The sequence below is a fragment of the Biomphalaria glabrata genome, chromosome 1 (genome assembly GCF_947242115.1).
Source record: "Biomphalaria glabrata chromosome 1, xgBioGlab47.1, whole genome shotgun sequence".
In the NCBI taxonomy this organism is placed as follows: Eukaryota; Metazoa; Mollusca; class Gastropoda; family Planorbidae; genus Biomphalaria; species Biomphalaria glabrata.
The window spans coordinates 37901987-37927608 of record NC_074711.1 but is presented as its reverse complement, the minus strand read 5'-3'; the positions used below and the strand labels follow the sequence as shown (position 1 = coordinate 37927608).

The following is a 25622-nucleotide window of genomic DNA, read 5'->3' as shown; positions in this document are numbered from 1 at the left end:
AAAGTAATTTGATGCATGCTCAACATTAAAAATATGGACATTTTGTATAATTGAACATAAAAGCATTTTTCATAGCTTTTCAAATAAAATAGCATTGTTAGAATAGGAATTAGAAATAAATTAGTGGTAACAATTTGGCTTTAGAATAAATGGATACAATAAATGGACAAAATGATGGATTGTGAAAATACTATTTCATTAAAAAAAGTTATTCTCCTATTTGTTTTTATATCACATGATTGATTGGTTTGATATTCTTGTGTAATGCTATTTAATAATGGTACGAATATCTACATGATGGTTTTGGTTTTAACAATGATTTTACATATTGAAAAAAAAGTTGTTTTTGCTTGCATGTTGTTTTATGTAAATTAGTGAATTAGATCATTTCATTCAATAATTCACACTCATTACATAAAGCTGACAGTTTATATAAATTAGCATATGCAGTTTCAATAAAACATAAAGACGTTCTTCAATTGAAAGTAAATCAGTTTTTCAGAGTTAATAGATTAAAGTGAAGGTTACAAAAGTTGCTTAAACATTATTTCATCTCATTTGTTTAGTGCAATTTAATGTATTGACTGTTTTAATGATTAATTGTGCAATTTAATGTATTGACAGTTTTAATGATTATTTGTGCAATTTAATGTATTGACCTTTTAATGATTAATTTTGCAATTTAATGAATTGACCATTTAATGATTAATTGTGCAATTTAATTTAATGTTTGACCTTTTAATGATTAACTGTGAAAACATTTATTATTCTAGAGAGAAAATATTATTTCTGCATTTTGTTTCTTAGGAACTTACAAATGCTACACCAGAACCAATGGACACCAGCAACCGGCCTCCTCCCATTCACATCCCAGAGAGGACAACTGCCTACAATGATATCAACATCAGGGACATAGAGAATTCCTTGGCACAGAATAAGAAAAGAAATGAATTGGAGCAGCTACAGGACCAGCAAGCCTCTAGTCATCTTAGCCCTCTACACAAAGCCAAAAAACATTGGAAGAATTGGATGGGAGGTGAAGGTCATTTTAGGATAGGCTTTGAGTTTATTGTTGTAGTCTTGTTCTATGTCATGTGACTAAACCATGCACTTTCTGGGTTTTTTATTATTTTTATTTTATACTAAAATACACTTTCTCAAAACTTTTTGTTAAGCTCAGGTTAAAACATACAATTGTTTTTGAGAATCATAAAAATAACACTTAAAAAAAATAAGTATTAATAATAAAAAAAATGTTGTTCAGACTAAAATAAAATGTTTCCTGTTACATTGAGGTCTTTTCATGTCTCTTCATATCAATGGTTTTCAGATAGCCAGACTCACTGGGAATTATGGAGCCACCTTGATTGTTAGTCAAATCTTTATGTCTTTGCCTGTTACAGAATCCATTTGTGTTTCTTTGTTTTTCCAATTCATTTTAACAGTTTCTTTTGTTTGATAATTTTTGTTTTGTTTTGAGTTCAAATTAATACCCATTAAGAAAGGTTGTTTATTGTCTTAGCTGTAGAAGTATATTCTCTGGAATGGCTTGATGTCACCATTCACTGCCAAGAAAACATTTGAAATAAAATGATAGAAAATGATTGCATAGTTTTGTTGGTAGACTAAACACAATTTGTCTAGTGGCCATGTTGAACTCTGGGATACTTTACTAAGCTAATACATTCCATTCAATCTAAACAGCATTGTTTAGCTGCACTCTTCTAATCACATAGACTTTGAAATGTTCTTTGTGTTTGGAACCACTTAATTGTTTCTTGATTAATGATCAAACAATTGTGTATCATTTTGAGATCGTGTAAAATGTTAATGACATTCTCCCCCTTGATTGTTTTTACTTGTCACAAATTGCATTTTTTTTTTTTTAAAGCTTTCAGGCTGTTTGTGGAATTAAAAAATGTTAGATCACTTGTTTTAACACTTGAAGATCACATTGATGCTGTCAGCATCCAGTCCCTCAAGCTGGGATGCTGAAATGACACTACCAGCGTCTGATGAACTTAACCTTGTGTACTTCTTTCTCTTTTTTAATCCACGTTTTAATCACTTGAAGGGTTTATGGGAATGCTAGAGTGACCATTTTAAAAGTTTTTTTGTTTCTGAAACCTTGTGGATCTTAGATGTTTTTATTTTTATAAATTATTTTTTAGCCTAAGTGACAAGTGACTTTTTCATTTGTTTGCTGACAATCCTTCTTGTTCTTCGTCTGGCTCTAGGCCTCCTTGCTGTTTTACTGCTGATCAGGCTATACATATCTTTAGATATGAATAATAGTAACATTATTGACTTAGAAAGTTGTCCTTGAAGCTCTGAAAGCAATTTCCAGCCTTCATTTTCAAGCGAGTCTGATTTTGAAATAAATCTACATTTAGACATCCTTAAATCTAGTTAACCAAATGGGCATCACCCCAGCCAGGCCTTAGTAGAAAGCCTAAAAGGATCACTAAAAGTCTAAATTTCGATCAAGTTTGACAGTTTTATGTTTTTTTTCTATAGATACTTGGATATAGTTTAATTGTTTTGTACAATAATAATGAATTAGGACTGTTGGGATATTCTTTTTGTCTTATGTGAGTAAATTTTCAAAAGAAATCAAATATCATTACTATTTCAAGACTATTTATAATACTGAAGTATAAATTATCTTGTAGAAGATTCAAGTACCAACAAAATTGTATAATAAGTCTATATTTTAACAAACAGAAAAAAACAGTATGACATTTATTAATAGTCATATGCGATAAAAATTGTGTGAAAAAAATAATAATTTGGAAATATGAGAAAAAATGATGGTTTTTAAGAGTTAAGGGAAATCTCAAGTTTTAAAAGCTTTATAACTTTTTCGATTAAGATATTTGTTCTCATTTTGGTGTCTTTTTGTTGAAATCTGTGATAAATAGGGTTCGTAGTGCTCCTAAAATCCTAAAAAATGTCTAATAGTCTAATACCCCCCCCCCCCCCCCCCCCCCCCTCCAATTCCAAGAGCCATTATTTAGTAAGCAAATGTCAATTAAGCATATAAATAAGCCTATATATAACAGGCTCTGTTTATGAGGAGGATTTAAGTTCTGTTAATAAAAGAATAAAACATTACCTCAAATGCCCATCATGACTCTAGTAGGCCTATCTAGGCCTATAAGATACACATAGGAACTAAAATGTACCTTTCCACCACAGAGAATACACATTATGAAGGCATCTCTAAGAATGTTTCTTATTTTAAAAAAAGGAATAGCAACCATTTGTAATGTATAAATCTTTGAAAAAAAAAGTTTTTTTAAGGTTTTGGGATGACAGTTGTTACTTGATTAAAAGATAACTTTCATGACATTTGCTGTGGACATGCCACAGCTGATGACATTGTTTCTGTTCTGAGTGAGATGTTGGCAAGATATTTATTATTTCCAAAATCAAGTAACAATAATTAATTTGATAAATGTATAGTTTTGTGTATGTTTTACAATGTATCACACAAACGGAAGGGACACACACACACATATAATATATATATATACATATACCGGTATATATATTTATATTTCATCCTTAAAAACCTCCCAAAACCTCCTAAAATTTTGTCATGGAAAAGTACTACTAACCCTGGATAAATGTCTCTGTATCATTTATAAAGGGGAATCACTCTTTTACTGGTTGAGTTTAACATGGCAAATTGTGCTAGTGCCTTTTATGCTATAAGTTTGAAAAAGATCAAAAAAGTTTTGGCTGTCATTAAAAAAAAAAGGGTCTTACTCAAATAGTTCAACATTTTTGACTCAGGAAATAAGCACATTTACTTTTGTTACTTTACATGTACACACAAATTGGGAGACATCTATACATTTCAACAGAATGTTTCAGAAACATAAATATATTAAGTGTGATTGTCTCTCTTTATGTCCACAAAAATTTTATTTATAGTACTCTCAGTTGACCAGAGAATAGCAACAAGGATTACATTAACAACTTTGTTTGGCTTGAGCTCTAAGCCTATTACACTCCAATTTGTAAACACCTACATTCACGACTTTCAAATGAAGTAAACAAAACTCTTCTCTCAATTATTTAGAGTTTAAAGGTCACCACACTCTCCCACACTCATGCATTCCTTCAAGTCCAGGAAAAACGTTTAAGTTTTTTAGACATAAGAGTGAGTAGAGAACTGACCCACTTAATTCTCTTTTCATGCTGCAGCTGTAACACAGACAGAATGCTATCACTCGAGTCAGCATGCCTTCACATTCATGACAGACTCTACTAACGCATGCATTTTTATTTCATTCTTTGATTATCTGACACAAAGTATTGACCAACAAAAAAAAAGTTGTCATGAAGAGCATGGTGCTTTTCTTTGTTTGTTTCTTGTCTTGTCTGAACACCAGAAATGAGAAGCTTATTTTATTAAAACAATTTCTTTTAAGCACGTTTGTCTCTTTATATGCAATGCATTTTTTTTTTGGTTTTCTTGGGATCAATTTTGTTATGTGTATTTATTTCATGTAAAGACAGTAATCTTAAGCACATATTTTGTTTGTTATGTTAAAACACTTGATTTAATAAAACTTTTGTATGGTAGTGAATTCTGCACCAAAGTGTTATAATTATACCCAAAATAATATGCTCAGATATTTTGATATTAAAAAAAAAATATTTTTTTTAAAATAATATTTCCTAAGTGCATGTGTTTTCTTTTCCACTTCAATTTGTTTTATCTGACACCTTACTAATTATTAGCCCAAACACTTTTTCTTTGTTGTTTTTTTTTGGCTGAACTTGATTTCTTGATTATTATTTGAATAATGTCAGAGAATCGAATAAAGGAAATTCTGTTTCATTTTCTCTCTTTCAAAATGTCATTGTAAATTGTTTTTAAAATCTAGTTAAATGATCTTGATTTTCTATTTCATTTTTTGATAGCTCTGCAATTGATTAGTTACAACTACATAGTTCAGTGCAGACTTTTTAGCATTGGTATAGATAAGTAGATAGTGTTCATGTCTTCACAGGCACTAAGAAGAAAAAAGAAGACAGTGAGGAAGAATCTGAAGACAGTGTCTCATCCTTATCTCGATACTCTGTGGAGTCCAGTAAGTTTCAAAACATTCTTATCAAGTCTAGCATTTTTTTTATAACTTGCATTGTAGGATAGCTGCTTTCAACCTTAAGGTATGCAAAGAACTGACTGGAGTATTCTTTAAGTTCACTAGACAAGCAGCTTCTTTGACTTGGTGAGTATACTGCAACAGTATTGTTACGAGCAGAAAAGACAAAAAACTACAAGTCGTAGATTATAAGAATTTTTAATTCTGTTCAATGAATAATAATGTCAATAATATCCTCGTTCACAGTACTTCACTTTTTGCCCTGTTTCAGTCAAAACGCATACATAAAAAGAAAATATATCACTGTTGCTTTAGTATATATTTGTTTTAGTCTTAATCATGGAAAGGTCAATAATTCTAAATGTCTTTTGAATGCTTTCATAGTTGGGATCAGTGTTCTGCCAGCTTCACCACAGAACAAAGAACCAGAGGAGCCATCTCGCTTTAGGAGAAATAAAAAGCAAAATCAAAATAAGGTGACATCCTCATCCCCAGCTAGATCTCGCAGCAACATCAGAATTAATGAGTGGCAGTATGCTGACAACATGGTCATCTCCGATGTAGACGAGTTGAGGAAATTAGACCAATTCATTGGCCAAAAGGTTAGTCATTTCTTGAGGTCAACAAAAATATATTCCTCCTTCTTCTTTGTAATTGTCCTAAGAGTTGAGTCTCTTGGAACTCCTTATAGAAGCTTGCCTCCTGTCTGAAAGATCCAAGCTGTTGTAAATTATTACATCCCTAGTACCGAGGGCTCATATCCCAAAATGCTCTGATTAGAAGTGAGTCCAAAGGTTGTGCACACTGGGGAAACTCTCCCCATATTCCTACTTTGTACCGCACCAGAAATGCAGGTGTCCGCCATAAAAAACAGACCCTTGAGGAACTGTGTGTAGATAGTGACAAGTTTGTTAAGTCTTTTTTCCATCCTCACCAGTGCAATGAAGTGGGTCATTAGGCACCCCAGCCCTAACAAACTGGACAGTATTAACTTCCTCCCCCGCAAAGAACAATCTACAATTTTCCAATATTAAATTACCACCTGAACAAAATAAACTCCACAAAACTCCCCCTTTGCAGACACTGCGCCCACCCCCTTGAAACTGTAAACCATATCTTTTTTGAATACCCCTCCCTAATCCACCTTAGGCAGACCCTACTTCCACTACAGCCCAACATAACCAACACCCTGTACGGCAGTGCTGAACAACTGAAGAAAACAGCACACTTTTTTTCCTTGGCACAGTCTGCTCAGCAGCAATAAAGCTGGCTAGAAGAAGAAGGCACCCCAGTGGGCTTCCATATTGGCCTAATTGTCTCCTAATGGCTGTTTCCACCTGAGTGCTGCTGAAAGTCACTGCCCTGGATAAATTCCTTATTAACTCTTGACTAGTGTCACACATTTATTATAAACACACACAATGTTAGGTAACATCTTTATTTTCCCAAATAATGTCAGGTACTTAGTAGAGAGCTTTGTCAACCCAGATATGCTCTAAAATTATGAATTGAAAAAAATTTCAACCAGAATTAAACCAAAGATTTTCATATAGAATCTGAGCGATTAACCAGTAATAAATTTCATTGTTTAAAAAATATTGATAAGAAAATTTGATAATATTTTTAAAACTATCAGTGTTAAATTATTATCCTAGATTACCCCTTACTGACAAGCGCTGTATGCAAGTAAAGAGTTATTTTTTATTACAAGGATACTTAATTTTAGTATATAACTTTTCCACTAACTTCCATTTGTTTGGATAGATTCCTAACTTATGCTTGAAAACATATGGGGTAGTCATTATCAGTGAATGAATTCCAATAGCTGTTTGTCATTGGTCTTTTAAACATTCAAAGCTCAAAGTGCTAGATAACCCACCATTTCAGTGTAAATAGTACAAGATTGTAATTGATTACAGATCAGAGAACTGTATGATGATTCAAACAGGAGAGACACAATATTTGATAGGATCTTCAAAGGAGCTCTAGAGAAGTTCAGAAAAGATCTCAAGACTTTGATTGCTGTTGAAGTCACAGTAAGTTGTTTTTTGTTTTTTTTTACTTTTGGCTTGGTGTCTTTTAGCATTATTTTTAATCCTATTAATTTAGATGACATTTTACTTGGGTTGTATGTTTTTCAATGAAACATCATAGCTAAATATTAGCAGTATATTAGATGCTTGTGGTTTAAATCTTGCTATGCCTGACTGTGATACACCTGTTAATTGTTAGCCAGAAAAACTTTATATGATTCCACATGTACTTTCTAAGTTTAGCTGTAGAACAAAGGGAAACTTCAATGCTCCTCACTTTAAAGCTAAACACAAAAAAATAGGATCTATGTTGTAGCTGCTGTAAAAGGTTAAACATAGTACCAGCCAGCTACAGTCAGGTGTCCAAAAGGTGGAATAGAAAATTCTTCATCTTAAATAGATAAAGTATATTTCAGTAAGATAAAGTATATTTCAATAAGATAAAATATATTTCAATAAGATAAAGTATATTTCAGTAAGATAAAGTATATTTCAGTAAGATAAAGTACATTTCAGTAAGACTTTGACTTGAATCCACAGAAAGCCAATCCAAAAGTACAGTACAAAGAATTGTTTAATCAGTTCCGTCAAGTTCTTACAGCTGAAATGAAGAAAATGACAGATGCTCCGATAGTCATGTCAGTGAATGCATTTCGTGGGTTTCTGGATGAGTTCCGGAAGCAGGAGGAGTCGAGGCTACGTGAGAATAAAAAAGATGGAAATCGTAATCAGAAAAAAGTTGTGAAAAAAGACAAAAAGAAAAATGAAGAGATTGTGGTAAGATGCTTTTATTTTCTGTATTGCATTTTCAATCATGAATATCTTGCAAAGTTTACACTTTGTTATGTTAGTTTTTTTGTTTTGAGTTTCCTCTGAGGCTAAGCATTAAGAAGACCAGTTCATTCAATCCTATTCAATGTTCCATTTCAGCTGAAACTCATAAAAACTATCAAAATGCACTCTATAGGGCAGATGATGTAAAGGTCATCTATTTCTGTGGTACATGGTTAACAAGTGTGTCATGTGACCCGCACAATGACAAACTGCTTTTACTTTTCCCAACTAATGTCAGGTACCAATTAGAGCTGGGTGGACGCAGAGGTCCCCTAAAGATTCCGAAATAAAAAAGCCCAGTCTTAACCACAGGGTTCCCGCGGCCTCCTGATTTTTCAGGAGCTCCTGGAAATCTCCTGAAATTGCAAAATATATGAAAAAGTCCTGGAAATCTCCTGAAATTATTAAAAATCTCCTGAAAAGTCATAAGAATCTCCTGAAAAATAGACAAAATTGTCTTTTTGGGTGTCATTCAATATGAAAATCGCCGATCCTACGGGCGATTACGAAAAAAAAAAACGGCATTGTCGGCTTTCATTTAATAAAAATGTAATAGTATGGCGAATTCAAGCCTAAAACGGAAGTTCTAATACTTTGTTTACTTTAATAGGCACTGGCATATATATAAACATAGATCTAAGTACCGGTATTCTAAGTCTATCTCGATCTTAAAAGTGATTTTTTTTTTAAACAAATCTAGATCTTCATAGATTTGATAGATCTAGAATTAGAATGAAAATGCTAGGTCTATTTTATCTAGATCTAAATCTAGAAAGACTTGATATTAAAATTAAGACTAGACCGTAAATGGCGTAAATCTAGATAATAGATGATTAGATCTAGCCTGCTGCCTGGGCCATGATCATGACTGACATGACATGATGATAGAAGATGATGCCTGGCCTAGACTAGTAGTAGTACTGTAGTAAGTAGTAGTAGATCTAGTACGTAGTAGATGATCAAGATGATGATGATCTAGAATTCTAGATCTACTAGAAATGACTAGATCTAGATCTACGTATATTATAATATTATGTAGATCTATTCTATATCTAGTCTACTAGATCTACTATCATATACTATGATTAGTATGATCAGTACCATCTAGACAATCTAGATGATAGATCTAGAGCTAGTTATCTTCTAGATCTAGTAGTAGTACTAGTTACTAGTAGATCTCTAGTCAGATCTAGATAGCAGATAGAGATAGATATATCTAGTCAATCTAGATAGAGACAGATATATCATATAGTGATATAGAAAGTGATATAGTTACAGACAGTATATAATAATATAATAGTTATAGCCAATATACTGAATATAGGGCCTACTATTCTACTTTTACTTTACTTTTTAGGGAGGCCTTAGACTTAGACTTAGAGTATAAATATATGATAATTGGTATAGATAATAGATTATATATTTCTAGAATTCTAGATCTAATAGAGATCTACTTAGATTCTGGAATCTCTCTCTTAGTTTTAGTTTTATAAATCTAGCTTGTGAAGTAGATGGGGCTTAGAGTATAGTGTAATATGGTCTATATAGTATTTAAGCTGCTATATAAAATTAAACTATTCATGGTTTTACTACTATTAAATTCACTTCTAGCTTTATGATTCAGAGCTAGATTTTATAGATTTAAAGACAGCTATTGTTAATAAAAACAATCAATGCAAGAGATTTCGACTGAAATAGGAAACTGATATTGATAATGTGTTATATATTGGAATTTGTTTAATTTTAGAGATTTTAATTAATTCCTAATGTTGACTAATACAAGCAATATATATATAGAGAGAGTAGTGCAAATAGGCTAATTGGTTTACAAGTACTTTTTTACTCTTTAATCAGTTACTTTTGAATTTGCTAATTTGAAAAGGAAAAAAAAAATTATACTATATATATATACATGTATATAGTAATTCTTTATATTTATTACTAAATATAGATATAGTTAGTGTTTTTCCGCTCCTGAAATCGAATATTTTCTCCTGGAAAACTCCTGGAAATCTCCTGAAATCTTAATCTCAGAATGGTGGGGGAACCCTGTAACCAGGATTCAAACCTGGAACCCTCTGGTTTGGAAACCAATCACTTTACCACTAATCCACCGCACTTCCCTTAAGAACCTAGATATCTATATATGTTAGTCCTAAGATAGTGAAATATGTTTGTTTTTCTTTGTGAAAATTATATTAGATATTTGTTTTACTAAAATATTTTTTTTTTGCTAATTTTTCATTACTATGCATTTTTGTCATTTGAAAGTATATGTTAATTATCTGTGTTCTTTTCTATCTCTAGGAGCATAATGGCCACAGATATATGCAGGTAGATTTCAACATAGCAACCTACTGTGAAGTTTGCAGTTCCCAGAAGAGAATCATGGAGAAAGGATATGTTTGTCAAAGTAAAGTTCTTGTCCCACATTCAGTTTTACGTTTTTCATTTTTTTTTAAATATTGAAGCATAGTACAGGAATAATTTTTTAAAAATATTGCAGCACAGTACAGGATTCATTTTTTAAAAATATTGAATCACAGTACAGGAATCCCGCATTTTTCGTGGGGGATGTGTTCCAAGACCACCCTCGAAAAAAATTTCCTCGAATAGACAAGTAACAAATATTACAACTTTTAAAACCCTTCCTGCACTGTTTATAACCCACACTTTGCATTAAACAGTTATTGTGTAAGAACTTTCACCTAGAACTACATATGATAACCTACCAGTTTCTTGAGTAGTTCCTAAGTTGTGATTTAACATAAGTAAATTTCACTCAGATGTGGACTTTACATGTACTGTATTTCAGAAATACATTTAAATGATAATTTTTAAACAGTATAATAAATACTTTACAGTACACTAATTAAAAAAAACAAACACTTTTTTCTACGTTATGCAAATTAATAACATAGAATAAATGCTTTTAAAATAAGAGGAAAATGATTTTAACACAATCATAAAGATTTGTGCACTCTTCTTTGTTGACAACAGGCTAATAATATCAAAAAAATAGATAAAAGGAGAATTTTATGAAATTTTAATGAATTTAATTAAATTTTTTGGCTATTCATCTTTCAATAGCCAATCCACAAAAAGGTGAACCACAAAGTAGCAAGAGATTGCTGTTGAAAAATTATTTTGAGCAGAAACCTTTTTAGCATGAAATGATTTATGTTAAAAAGTAAATAAAGTAGATCTAGATTTATTCTCTTGAAACTTTTGTAAACAGTTTTTTGTTGATTGCATCTTGCAGAATGTAAACAAGCCATCCACAAGAAGTGTTGCAGTAAGATGGGTGCAGCCTGTAAAGGTGTGGCAGATAATAAGGTAGCCCATTTGCATGCTAGAATTTAAAATGACTTTTATACAGCGCATCTTTCATGGCATGCTCAGTGCACTATGGTCCAATCACCTTTTATTTTCAATAGCTCTGTCCTTCTAGGTATAGCTGGTAACATAATCCAAGACATCAAAACCTAAATTTAGCTCCTATATTTTATCTCTCAACAAAGCTTAAGCTTTCTTGTGCACTTCTAAGTCAACAGGAATTCAAATGAGTTTCTTGACCTAGATGTTTTTACATTCTCCTAGTGCTGGTGTTCTGTTAACTCCACCAGAGACCCATCTTTCTACTCAACAGTTAGATGAGTGCACTCAGGGTTGCCTAAAAAAAAACAAATTTTAACTCATGACCGATGTATCAGCATATTACTTTAACCCTCTGCCACCACATTCTTTGAGGATCTACTCATCATCTCATCATATCTGTCCCTTGACTTTCGTCATCAGGGTGAAGTGAAAGTTCTCGTAGCCAAACCCCTCCACTTTTCCAGATTAGCAGCTTTTTGGCTTCAGCACTGTGACAACACTCTCACAAAGCAATTAGCTCATCAGTGATTTAATGTAACGCTGATTTTATTTTGTATTCAAGAAAATTTTGTATTTCAACAAAAAATGAGAAAATATGTAATGGGAAAGAGAAGTACTAAAATCATTTAAGGTTAAAATATTTGTATTTTAATGACAATATTCTAATTGTATTAAATTATGGTTTGTCACTGCTAAATGAAAATATGTTTTAAAGGGATTAATATATTCACTTTCTAGGGTCGTCCTAATGGACAGCTGTTTGGTGCACCACTGGATACCTTAGTCAGTGAAAACCAGAAAATTCCATTAGTCTGTGAACGTCTTATGTCAACTATTGAAATGACTGGCCTGTACATGGAAGGTGTCTATAGGAAGTCAGGGGCTGCACCAAAAGTGAAAGAGTTGCAGAATGCTCTAGAGATGGGTATGAGAATAATATATTTAGTTGAAAGGACATTTCTTACATTATGGTTGGAGCTATATTTATTTTTTTAAGACAATTTTTTTAAATGATTTTTTTTTTTTTTGTGTGTAAAAACTTTACTTTTTCGTTTGTTTGTTTCACAGATGTTGAAGCTGTCAATTTAGAAGAGTATCCTGTTCATGTTTTGGCTGCAACTCTTAAGCTATATCTCCGTAACTTGCCAGAGCCTTTGATGACATTTGAACTCTATGATGATTTTCTTAGGACTATGGGTAATGGACGTTTTTTTTTTAAAAATGTTTGTTTTTGAACTAGTCAATCATTAGGTAGATATAACTGATATTGAAGAATGTCATTTTGATTCTCAAACTATATTGTTGATAAACTTTTGATAAATATAGTCCAAAATGATGTATACATTTTTTTTAATCTGAAATTTTATGATTTATTTCCCACAGAAATTAAAGAAGAGAAGGAATTAATTAACTCATTATTTGCAATTATTAGAAAACTTCCAAAGGCAAATTTTGACTTGTTTGAAAGACTAGTATTTCATCTAGCCAGGTAAATAATAGGATTATATAGTTCACACGATTAGGAATGTGAAAAAGATAGTAAAAGTTTAGAAACCTTTTCTTTCTTCTATAAAGTTTTGTCTGAATATACAAATGGAGTATGTCTTTGATCAAAGTGTGACTTTGTTACAGAGTGGCCATGCATTCAGACAGCAACAAGATGTCACCTAATGCTTTGGCTGTTGTTTTTGCTCCTGTCTTGCTGGGAACCAATAAAAAACTCCAAGCCCAGGATGCCATTGCATTGGTTCCACAGCAGATGATGTAAGTTATATGAACTTGAGTCAAGTAGAAGAGATACAGCCTAACAATATTAGTGATCTTGTTCATTTAACTTATGAACATTTTTTTTGTATGTTAATATCTAAGCTGCTGCCAACATATTTTTATTGTTTGATAACGTTACAGGTGTATAGAATATGTGTTAAAAGAACAGATGCGTACAGTCAAGTCCAAACTGGATGATATTGACACATTGGAGAGTGCTGAGAAAACTACAGGGGAGAGACTGAATGCTGTCCGGGCAAGTCTACGTACTTCCAGGGTAAAAACTATTCACCAAATTTGTTGCTATAGAGCTGTTAATTTGGATACTTTAAAAAAAAGATTAGCAAAAAATTAAATGGAATAATAAACAATTTTTACAAAGCTTTTATCAACTCAGTCTGTCTGTTTGTCTGTCTAGTAAAAAGTGTGGATACATTATTTCTCCCACACTCATTCTCGGATGAAGCTGAAACTTTGCACAATTATTTATTGACATAGACAAAATATAAATCAATAAAAAAAAAAATTTGAAAAATAACCATTTAGACATTTAATTGCTGGTGATTAATTAATTTGTTTAGTAGCAATAAAGGAAACTAATACTATTATTCCTCTTAAATAATTGTTTACACTATTTCTCCCTTATACAAAAACAATAATTTATTGTACCTAACAAATACTCAATTGGTCAATTAATTATTGGCAATTAATTATTTTGTTTTATATTGAATAAGGGAAATAGCTTGTACATTATTGGTAGATATAGTTTTTAGGACAGAGTTCTTTCCCTTTAAACAAGCTTCGTTTTTTCTTTATTTTGCTTGTTATTATGCTGTTATCATGAAATAATAATATAATTATGACCCTTTTCACTAGCTTGCTGAGATAACTGAACAAGTTCAAATTATTGAATTTAGAGTTCTATTTTTTTTCCCCCAGAAGTCTCCTTTGAGCAGTCCTATTAAACAACAGTCTGTACATGCCAACAATGAAAATGACAGTGAAATTCTAGAGGAAAACTTGGAAGATGAAGAATACATTGAGGAGGATGTGAAACTAAAAATAGAGGAGAAAGCTTTATCCCGCCATTTGGCCTCCATTCACAAAGAAAAGTTAGTTTCTGACTTCTTTTTGTCCGTTGATATTTAACAATACATTTATTTCAAAACCTGGGGCAAGGGCTGAGGAAAGTTGTAGCATAACTTTTACAACCTCCCACCATTTATATGTGTCCTCTGGGAAGGGATGAAAACCAGTCTATGTAACGGCATTTGATATCTTCTTACCATCTTCTCATTTGTTGTCTATCTCTCCTCATCTCTGCTACTTGGCAGATAGTTTTTGTTTATATAAGGGCTTTGGATTGGTGTCTAAGAAAGACACCTATTTTTTTTTTTTTTTCCACATTCTAAATTAACAATTTAAGTATCCTTGGATTGGTTCTCAGTACAACTAGCATTTCAATATTTTCATAATTTAACTAGTAATTATTAGATTATGTCTCTTATAAGCTCTGTGCTAAGGAATGGGATTTTTAAAGACTTATTATTTGTCTCTGTTATTTCAAAACAGCTTTTTCATGATGGTGCATGCTATTATTCTAGTATGTAACTTCAAGGCACACATCACTTGTCCAGACATCTAATAACATTACAGCTGTCCTGTTAATGACACATTGACACTTAAATATTTGCATGCGTATTGTAAGTTATTTGTCACTTGTCCAGACATCCAATAACATTACAGCTGTCCTGTTAATGACACATTGACACTTAAATATTTGCATGTGTATTGTAAGTTATTTAAAATATAACAAAATCTATTTATTTATCCACATAATTTTCATCTTTAACCAATGCAATAGTCTTAAATTAGTTTGTATCTTAGAGCTTTTTGTATTTTAGGCTTTACTCACTTTACTGTTGGCAAGTAAGTGTCAATGTTACCAGTCTCCTATTTGTGATCAGGGCCGGTCTTATCCCACTGCAACCTATGCAGCTGCAGTGGGCCCCGCACTTCCATAGGCCCCACGCGAATTCTAGGTGTAAATGATTAAATTAAAACTTATTATTAAAGGGTTCCTGGAATTTTACTGAAATTGCAAAACATACGAAAAATTAATGAAAATCTCCTGAAATTATTAAAATCTTCTGAAAACTCATCCAAATCTCCTTAAAAACAGACAAAATTGTAATTTCTGGGTGTCATTCAATATGGAAAACTCAAATCCTACTCGTGATTAAAAAAAGGCAGTGTTAGCTTTCATTTAATAAAAATTTCATAATAAGGCGAATTTTAAACAAAATAGAAGTTCAAATACTTTATTTACTTTAATAGTCACTGGCATACAAATATAAATATAAATCTATCTCGACCTCTTAAAAAATAAACAAAAGCGATATTTTGTGAGTCAATAGTAAATCTAAAAGACATCTGAATGTTTATCAGCTTTTTGTTTGGAAACTACTATCTACTGTAGATGGCTTGTAAAGTTAATTTGACAGTGATTTCGTACTTAGTAAAGAGTGAATAAAATGCAAAGACGAATTTATTTTCTAATACAAAATCTTAAATTTCCCTTATTATCCTTATCCCTACCCAAACTAGGCCCCACACAATCCGTTATTCAGAGGGCCCCGAAAGCTGTAGGACCGGCTCTGTCTGTGATTGTCAAATCTCTAGACATTTACAATTAATATTAATGTGTACTCATTTAGAAATTCCTATAGACAGATTAATCTTAGCTCTATAATAGACCAGGAAAAGCCTTTATGTGTAAGTGTTAGCGATTCAAATGTGTTTTTGAGCAAGAAATTGAAATTGGTAGATGTGACTTTGGACAATTTAAAATTGGATTAAATAATGTTTCATTTAATTTAGCAAAAGTTCTTCATTTGAAATTTATGCCAAGTATTTGTTTGGAAGCTTGGTATGTCATTACTGCAGTAGACATCTTTATTGAGCTCAATCTTGTTGTGAGGGCTTTTCAAAATCCAAGAACAGCTGTCATCATGCTTTGTCATTGTTACAAAAGTGTTTTGTTTTCACTGAGATGAAACCAGATACCTCTCACCATTCATATCTTCAGGCTCAATCTTAATTATAATTAAAAAAGACAAGTTATAAAATATATTTTTAAAAAAGCTATCACAGTAACCTAGGATCATAGCACATTGAGAAAGCAAAATGCATGAAATTGCATTAAGCAAAAGCAATTAGTACAAATATTTCTAATCGCACAGATTTATTATTGTTAGTCTATATCTATTACAAATTTATTTACAGGACTGATCCAGACTAATTGATACAATTACATTTAATATAAGTTTTGTTTTAAAAAAGTAATTTTCTATATTTTTCTTGTTACAGAGATAAAATCACCTACAAGTTACCTGCCTTAGAAACTCGCCAGGTCAGTAGTGATGAAGACATGTTGTCTGGAGATGAAGTGGATGGGGACTTAGATGGTGAGGGTCAGAATGAGGAGTATGCCACAGGTTTTGAACAGCCAGGTATTCTATTTTTGTTCGGTGGTTTGATCATTTAATGTTTGGCCTAACATTCTGACCTTGTGATAACTCACACTTTGTCTTTGCTTTAAGAGTGAATTGATGTCCTAAAGCTGAATACTTTACAAACAAAAAATACTATTCCTAATGTTTTCAAAGATTGTTCATTGTAATCTTGTCGTCTGCTAGCTATTTGTCCAGTTATGTATGTTATTGTAACATCACTTGACACTCTCATTCACTTCTAGTTTAAAAGCTTCTCTTTTTTTTTTCCATACTTCTAATGCAACATTGTCTTAACGTCATTACTAACAACACAATCCTATTGATTCTGTGTTTGTTTCATTGGCTTAATTCTTGTTGAAAGAGTGTGAAATGTCAAACTTCAACTCTATGTCTTGTGTATTTGTGCTATGAAAAAGTCTCCAGTTGCAAAACCTGGGTCAACCTTTGCATCACTAAGAATGACTGTCAAAAAAAGCAAAAAGCTAAATCAAGATGATTACTTCTATAATTTTAAGGCCTTGTCTAAAGTTTCCTTGATTCATTTTTTTTTTTTTCGTGGCAGTTGAAGTGTGAATCAAATGTTAGTCTTGCAAAGTGTTGAGCAAATTGTTTTGAATGGTGTTCGTGAAAGTGCACACATGACACATTTCTGGCATATCACCTCCTATTGTTTTGACATGCGAGAACATCGTGTCCACAGCTGTTAGATTAATGACATTTTTCAGTAATCAACCCAAGGCAGGGTTCGATATCCTTGACTCTAATGATAATTATTAACTTTAGCCACCTTACTTTCATCCACTTTAGCTTATCACCAGAAAAGGTAAAACCACAAACCCTTAACATTTGGTTCAAAACCATTATCCCACTGCTGGTGTTTTTTTTTTATTCCATATAATCATAGATTTGTTTTTTTCAATGGATTTTTTTTTTATATTGCATATTCTTTTCTAATGTAAATTTATCTTTTTTAAAAAAAAACAACACTTTTTTTCCGCATAATTTTTTTCACTTCAATAACTTTTTATTTCCAGTAGGCAAAACATTTTTGCTTAATTAAATATTGCAGGTTGTAGATTCTTTGAAATGCAATTTGAAGATAAAATCACAAACTGAAATAACAGTCACTCTGATCACACCTTCTATACTCTCACACTCATATTAACAGTTGACATTAATTAATTTTTAAAAAATATAAACTGGTACTGTAAACTTTAAATTAATTAAGCAGTAAATTGTTTTTCAAAAATAGCATTTATTTCTGTAGATATTGCCAACTTTGCTTCCTTACAAATAGTGCTATTAAGTCCTGGTGTAACTAATGGTAGTGGCTAACCGACCAACCCCACTCACAGCAGCTGATTATTAAATGCCATTAATTAGCTTGATTTTTTTCTAATTAATTAATAGAAGAAAAAAAATATAGGAAAATAGATTTATTGTTCACCCTTACTGTAAAAGAGACTGTTCACCCTTACAGCAATGAGACTGGGTGGACTGCTGGAAGTATTATCAAAGTTTTTTAGAATATTTTTACTGGATGAAACTAGAGCATATATTGGATTAAAGAATTACATTTTAAGAGATGCATTTTTTTAAATTTTAAATTGGGAAAAGAAAGCATATATGTGCTGATTAAAACAAAATCTTTTTATTTGAGTTGCTTGAAATATGTTAGTTGTTGTTTGGACTTGTCGAAATGAATATTGATTTGTTTCATTCTTCTTCAATTCCATTTTAAACAGAACTATTAGCCTTGTATCTCTTCAAGCACAGCCTAGATGTATAGAATCTGTTTGGATGTCCATTTAATCTCTTGATGTTCAAGGCATACAGTCAAACTAGGTTGGGATTGTTGGATTAAGCTGAGACCAATGGTCGTAGAAGACTTGAACTCTGACTGGCAATGCTGCAACCTGTGAGCAGTGGAGACCAATAGCTCGTTGCCACATCACAGGTCTGTACCACATGGCAACAAGCTATTGGTCTCCACTGCCAGCAGGTTGCATTATTGCAGGTCAGTGTTGAGGCCTACTAAAACGATTGGTCTTGATTTAAACCTTTAAAGATCCTTTGAGCTACTTCATATCTCTGTTGGTGTTGAAGCATTAAAAATTAAGGTTACGCCATCCTTTTCAAGTACAGAAAGATTTTGTATTCTAAAGAAATGACTCAAGCTCAATCTGCTTTGACTTTATGCCTAATTAGTTGTGAAAGAAATCATATATCTTACACTGCTTTAACATAATCATGCCTCCATTCTATGGAAAAAAGTTTAAGCTTTTACTACATTTCTTTAGTCATTTTTAAGTTCCTCTCATTTGAATGGGAACAATATTTTAAGAGAAATTCGACTAATGTTTTGACCCCCAAATAAGAAATCAAATTTGATTATAAAATACATGCTTAAATCCTATCATCAGACTCAACCTAGTCAAGCTTAACTGTAATATATTAAATGTAACAATTAAATGATGAAACTCCTATTTTCTGTTCCACTCCAGTTACCAAAAATATTTTGATAAGAGTTTGTATTGAGACTTGTTCTTGTTTTAGAATGACACACTAACAGACATGTAATTTATCTGAATTACTGAGTTACTGGGACTGTTTACATTTGTTTTGTTGAATAATTGTCTCTCTATATATACCTATCTATAGTTAGTGTTGAATGTTTGTAAAAAGAAAAATTAATAATTAATTAATAATAATTATTAAACCATTTATTGTAGCAGTGACAAACTTTCATTATACCTAACCAACTAATCTTGGCTAATTACTTGATGCCCAGTTACCATTACATTTGTTTTAACATTGTCAACATGATTGCAATTCGTTATGAAAACTTTATTGAACAAGTAATAAGTAGTCTTGAAGACATTGTTATAATACATAAGACATGTATATATTAATTTAACCTATTGCCCCAATATAACTTTTGAAACAAAGTAAATAGCTGCTGAATATATTTGTGTAAAGTACACAGATGAATGTTTTGAATAATTTATTAAATGATAAAATAATATTAATTGTAATTAATTATAATCAACATTTCACTCATATTTTTTGTTTTCTATCTCCAGTGACTAAATCTTCATTAAATCATTTATCAAAAACTCGGACACCTGCTCCTCACAGCCGACGTTTGCCCCAAAAGTTTGCCAAGAAGGTGGCAGCAAGTACTAAGAAGCCACTATTTGAAGACACAAGTGAAGCCTGCCTCCCAGAACCTATTCCTGTCATCCAAATACGACCTCAGGCTCAGTGCTCCAAGTATCTGAGCTCAATGACTGTTGAATCTAGCTATGTGACCATTCCAAGTGTAGCTGGGGAGGAAGATGAGATCATGGTGTAGTCTTTCCCCTGGACTGAAAGATTATCTGCTTGTTGATGTTAGGACATAGTCTCCCTTGATTTAGGAGATTATGGTTGAGTCATTTCCTGCTATCAGTCTTATCTGCCACTGATGTTAACACAGACATTTCATACACTTTTTCTGTGCATGTTGAGTTCTTATAATTATTCAGTTTTTTTAATGTATTGTTGTACTCTTGTCATAACTACAAAATGTAGTTTGCTTAAAAATTCTTGTCTACAAGTATCTTTTGTACCATACACTGACCTATATACTATGTAGAAAGGATACTTGTTTGTATTTTGCTGGTCATTCCCATGACATAGTGGCTTTAGAAGAAGGGAGTATGATTGTAAAAAGAGGTGCATCTAGTGTGTTTTTGAGTCTTAGTTCTTGCTGCATGTATCTGCATACTAACTTTTTCAGCTCCTTGATATTTTGTGTACGCAGTCATTCCTGGGAATACCATTTCTAATAGTAAAAATCTTGTTCGTGCATTTTTTTTTTCATCTTTTGTTGCAGGCTTCTTAACAACATCAACAAAACTTGTCTACTGTGATATCCTCAATCTCATGGCTACTTTCACATTTTCTAGTAGGATTGACCTAGATTAATGTATATGATGGTTCTGTGACTTTGTTCTGTGACTTTTAGTTTGCTGTAGACCTTCAGGTTGAACATTGTTCACATTTGTTGTCACTTACATACTTAGAAATATTGTTGAGTCAATGTTCTAATCAACATGTCATCCTTCTAGTGTCCACTTATTTATAAACCAAACATGTCTCCTTTATTTATTGCAGTCATGAAAAATGTAGACATATTTATATATTATATATATATATATATATATATATATATATATATAGACTACCTGTGTATCTATTTATAAATGCATGACTATTTTTGAGACTGTATATAGAGGTTATGTATATTGTAACAAAATTTTTTTTTTTATTGTTCATTTCATTATATTTTTTCTGTTTCAACTTTCCAGATTGGTGCCTTTATAATTTTGATGAGTGATACTAGAATGCCTTTTTAAAAAAAATCTGTTTTCTGTGTGTTTTTATATTGATTTCATGTAATTTTTTCAAATGAAATATTTCAATATTTTTGTTGAAATGAAATATAATCTACTTAAAGATCTGTCAGTGCTTTGTTGAGGCTGGTTATATTGAGCAGAATCCATACACTACAGAACATACAGTATATCAAGACATAGTCACGCTTAGAAAAACAAGAAGCAGTCAGTATACACTTGAACATGGTCCATTGTCACCAGAAGTAAACTTTAAGCTGAACTTGTCCATTGTCACTTTGTCAATGAGTATGTTAGCATGCACAGGCTATTGTGGTAATACATTTATTCATCTTGTATTTATTCAATATAAATTTTATTTTTATATGTAAATGATTTTAATTTTCAACAGTTGAAGAATTGGAAACATTTCTGAAAACTTAATGACTTTTTCTGTTTTCTTGGGCTTGACAAAAGTAAGTGTGGTCCATTTCTCCTGAGGCAGCCAGTCCTAGACAAAGTTTAATGAAGGCTGCGTGTAGAAATGTATAAATGTTTGATTTAAAAAGTAACTCATTAGATTTACTGGTCTGAACAAAACATTTGGGCAGCTAGTGGGGACGGTCTAGAGAAATGGTTGGCTCTTTCATGTTCTTCATTGAGATTGTTGTCATAATTCCTTTCTATCTGCTGTTTGGTTGCGTTGACCAAAGGCTAGCTCTTGTAAATAGATATTTATTTGCTTTACTTTTTTTTTTTGTTATGCCAGATGAGATTTTGTTTTGTTCTCTTGAGTTTGTTTTAGAAACCTTGATGTACACATTTTGTTGAATCTTGAGATTACATAATTCTTTTGTCTTTTTTTTTGTATGTAAATTTTTAAAAATGCTTTAATGTCTATGTTTTGCCTGATAAGCTATACACACATGCTAATGTACTAGTGTGTAGACTATATTACACTAGGTATCACACACATTCTTATGTAGCAGTGTGTAGACTGTTGGTGAGGTGGCTGAGCAGTAAAGCACTTGACTTCCAAACCGAGGGTCCCGGGTTCGAATCCTGGTGAAGACTGGGATTTTTAATTTCTGGATCTTTGGGCGCCTCTGAGTTCACCCAGCTCTAATGGGTACCTGGCATAAGTTGGGGAAAGTGAAGGCAGTTGGTTGTTGTGCTGGCCACATGACACCTTTGTTAACTGTATGCCACATAAACAGATGACCTTTACATCATCTCTGCCCTTTAGATCACAAGGTCTGAAAGGGGAACTTTACTTTTTTAGTGTGTAGACTATAATACAGACACTAGATATCACACACATACTTATGTATTAGTGTGTAGTCTATATTACAGACACTAGGTATAACACACATACTTATGTACTAGTGTGTGGACTATACTACAGACAATAGATATCACACACATACTAATGTAATAGTGTTGAATTTGCACAAACATATATCATAGAGCTTACATACACACAATATTACAGACATTGTACATATATAAATTTAAAAATATATAGACTCTAGAAATAATTTTTGAAATGTGATTACCCATACATTTTAAGTTAAGATTAATTTACTTTCCTCAAGATTTAGAAGGGTAGATAACTTCTTATACAATTAACTTAACAGCCAAGCTTGTAGTAAAAAGATATCATCTCATATGGGCATGTACAATTCAATGAAGATATGCTCATCAGTCAAATAAACAAAAATTGTACCCTACTCGCCATAACAAGCATTCAGTTGGTTAAGATCACAACAGTGAGATATTTCTATTTCATAAAGCAACAATTTTGACATCCAAGATTTTATTATATGTTTATTCACAATCGTGAGAATCATTTTGTGAACCAATAAATTGTATTCTCTTTAGAATTATAGAATAATAATGTTTGCTCTTGGAGACATTATCTAAACAGGGCATCATTCAAAGATATTCAGACTAAATAGCTCTAAATTTACTTAGTATTGGAAGAGAAGTCTAATTTATTTATGTATAAAACTTGAGATGTCAAGCATGTGTCTAGTCTACCTGGCATAGCAACAAAATGTATTACTTATTGTTACAAAATGTTTTTTCCATGAGCTCTTTAAAAATGATTTTATGTCAACAGTTATATTTAGTCTTGTTTTCATCTTTGGTTGATCGCAGCAATTGTTCAGGCTGTAGGCCAGAGTGTAGGCCATAATCCTGTGTATAATTTTCAGCTTTTGGGTATTGGCTTTTGGTCATTGCATTGGAATATTTGGGCATTACCAGGGCAGACTGTTGATACAACACATTTAGGACAAACCTTGTTTCTGTTCACTGCCATTGTGTTTTATTTGTGTGATAAGTGGGAAGTTCTGCTGTCTGTGAACATGTTGCCATGGTTACTATTTGGGCTTCATTGAATGACTCTCTTTTTTTCTCTCCATTATTTAATGAGAAGTCTTCAGCTCTGCATTACTTGTACCGATGTGATGGAGAAGTTTTGATTTGAAGTTGGCTACTGGAAATATCACTTCTTGACTTCTTACACAATAACTCTTCTAATAGCTCGCCATAGAAACTATTTATGAACAACAAAAAAATTGAAAAATTTGCCATTTCATTATTTCATCAAACCTGTTCAGAGCTTATAAATTTGTTATGAGAAGTCTTCAGCTCTGCATTACTTGTACCGATGTGATGGAGAAGTTTTGATTTGAAGTTGGCTACTGGAAATATCACTTCTTGACTTCTTACACAATAACTCTTCTAATAGCTCGCCATAGAAACTATTTATGAACAACAAAAAAATTGAAAAATTTGCCATTTCATTATTTCATCAAACCTGTTCAGAGCTTATAAATTTGTTTTAAGTTCCAATTATATATATATATATATTATATACACAAACTTCCATTCATTAAATCTACTGCAGGAAGTAATGCTCCTTGCATTGGAAGCAATTGACTCGATCCTACCATTGTCTTTTATTTTCTTGTACAGAAGAGTTCATAATTTGAGTGGAAACTGTAGACCAGAAATATTTCTTGATTGAAGAAACACCAATCTAATTATGAAATACAAATCTGGAATTGTAGCCTACTTGATACACATTAGGAAAAAAAAAAGCAACATCTTTTATATTAGAATAGGGTACAACTTTGATTGATTCAGGTCCTTGGTGATTCATAAAAGCTTGCTCCTATTGGGTGCAGAGATACTTATGTTGGGTGTATAGATGCATTGAGTAGACATCTACATGTGTTGGATAAGTCTACGTGTATTGAATGCACAATTACATGTGTTGGGCAAGTGTCTATGTGTATTGAATGCACAATTACATGTGTTGGGCAAGTGTCTACGTGTATTGAATGCACAATTACATGTGTTGGGCAAGTGTCTATGTGTATTGAGTGCACAGCTCCACACAATGGGCGAGTGTCTACATGTATTGAGTGCACAACTATATGGATTAGATGTGTCTACGTGTATTGAGTTCACAGCTGCATGTATTAGGGTACAGGGCAACATATATATATGTTATATAGAAACAACATTAAGTCTCTCTTACATATGTCCATACAAAACTTGATATGTGATGGTTCACTCCCCTCCCCTCCTGCTATAATATGTACATAGATCATTGAAAACTAGCCCCCCCCCTACGTACTGAGGTATATCCAATGTTTTCCTTACCAGATGGATAGTAACACCATATCTTTTGATGTCATTGTTATAGACTAGCCATTGTCTTTGTAATCACCATGTCATTCGTGCTTAGTGTGGGCTGTCGGATGAAAGTGTTGACTGCAGGTTGACCTTCTCATTTTTGTGTTTAGCTAGATGACTTTGTTTAGCAATTCTCTGACTGTGTACTAGATGACTTGTTTAGCAATTCTCTGACTGTGTACTGGCTTGTTCTGTGGGAGTTGATATTATTCCATTCATTGTATCGCCATCATCACTTGTTGTGTTACTTGATGGAAATAAAACAAATCATGCCATTGCTCGAGTTGACTGCTTGTTTTGTTTCGTGTTCATCATTGGTTGTTGTTTTCACATGTCCACCTCCCAAACAGTGACTTTGTCCGTGGATCAAACAAGAAAATAAACAAAACCGTAATGCAAGAGGCCATTAAGTACAGAATAAACAGTGGTCTCTTGAAATTGTTCCAATAGAATTAAGACACATTCACAGAATGCCAAAAAGGTTGACACCCACAAGATATTTTGTATGTTGATTTATTAGAAGGCAGGAGAGATGCAGGTCGTCCACTTGGTAGACTGAGGCACGTGAGCGCGACATGAAACTCTTCGGAAGTGACACTAACAGTTGGGAGAAAGAAGCACTGGACATATCTACACGATGAGCAAGTATAAAGGAAAGGTCAAGGACTCCCGAATTGCAGATGGTGTACACACCATATGTAGGAAGAAAGCTAAAACAACAACATCTGCAGAGTCTGGTGATTAGAGATGTCTAATCTATGTATCAAGGATTGGCAAAATCTTATTTCGTCCAAGGGACATACACATTAGGATCTGCCTACATGCATGCCACATTTTGGTAAACCTTCGTCACTGAACCTCCGGGGGGGGGGGGAGTAGCTTTCCAGGGCT

General features: G+C 32.5%; 1 protein-coding gene across 11 annotated transcripts in view; it reads left to right on the top strand.

Moving 5' to 3' along the window:
• Positions 1-25006, top strand: part of LOC106064649 (unconventional myosin-IXAa-like) — a 95581-nt gene extending 70575 nt beyond the window's left edge. For 7 of the 11 annotated variants that reach the window (XM_056035309.1, XM_056035283.1, XM_056035297.1 and 4 more), the window contains 16 exons: positions 808-1036; positions 4088-4168; positions 5025-5105; positions 5505-5722; positions 7040-7156; positions 7694-7930; positions 10295-10400; positions 11250-11323; positions 12104-12290; positions 12434-12562; positions 12749-12854; positions 12998-13129; positions 13274-13409; positions 14072-14244; positions 16502-16644; positions 19731-25006. In XM_056035309.1, coding sequence (XP_055891284.1) covers positions 808-1036; positions 4088-4168; positions 5025-5105; positions 5505-5722; positions 7040-7156; positions 7694-7930; positions 10295-10400; positions 11250-11323; positions 12104-12290; positions 12434-12562; positions 12749-12854; positions 12998-13129; positions 13274-13409; positions 14072-14244; positions 16502-16644; positions 19731-20002 — 2421 coding nt within the window. In that variant the 3' untranslated portion in view covers positions 20003-25006. Of the gene's footprint in view, positions 1-807; positions 1037-1330; positions 1370-4087; positions 4169-5024; positions 5106-5504; positions 5723-7039; positions 7157-7693; positions 7931-10294; positions 10401-11249; positions 11324-12103; positions 12291-12433; positions 12563-12748; positions 12855-12997; positions 13130-13273; positions 13410-14071; positions 14245-16501; positions 16645-17454; positions 17471-19730 lie in introns of all 11 variants that reach the window. The other 4 variants (XM_056035319.1, XM_056035265.1, XM_056035272.1 and 1 more) reach the window with 4 other exon arrangements.
• The last annotated feature ends 616 nt before the right edge of the window (positions 25007-25622 follow it).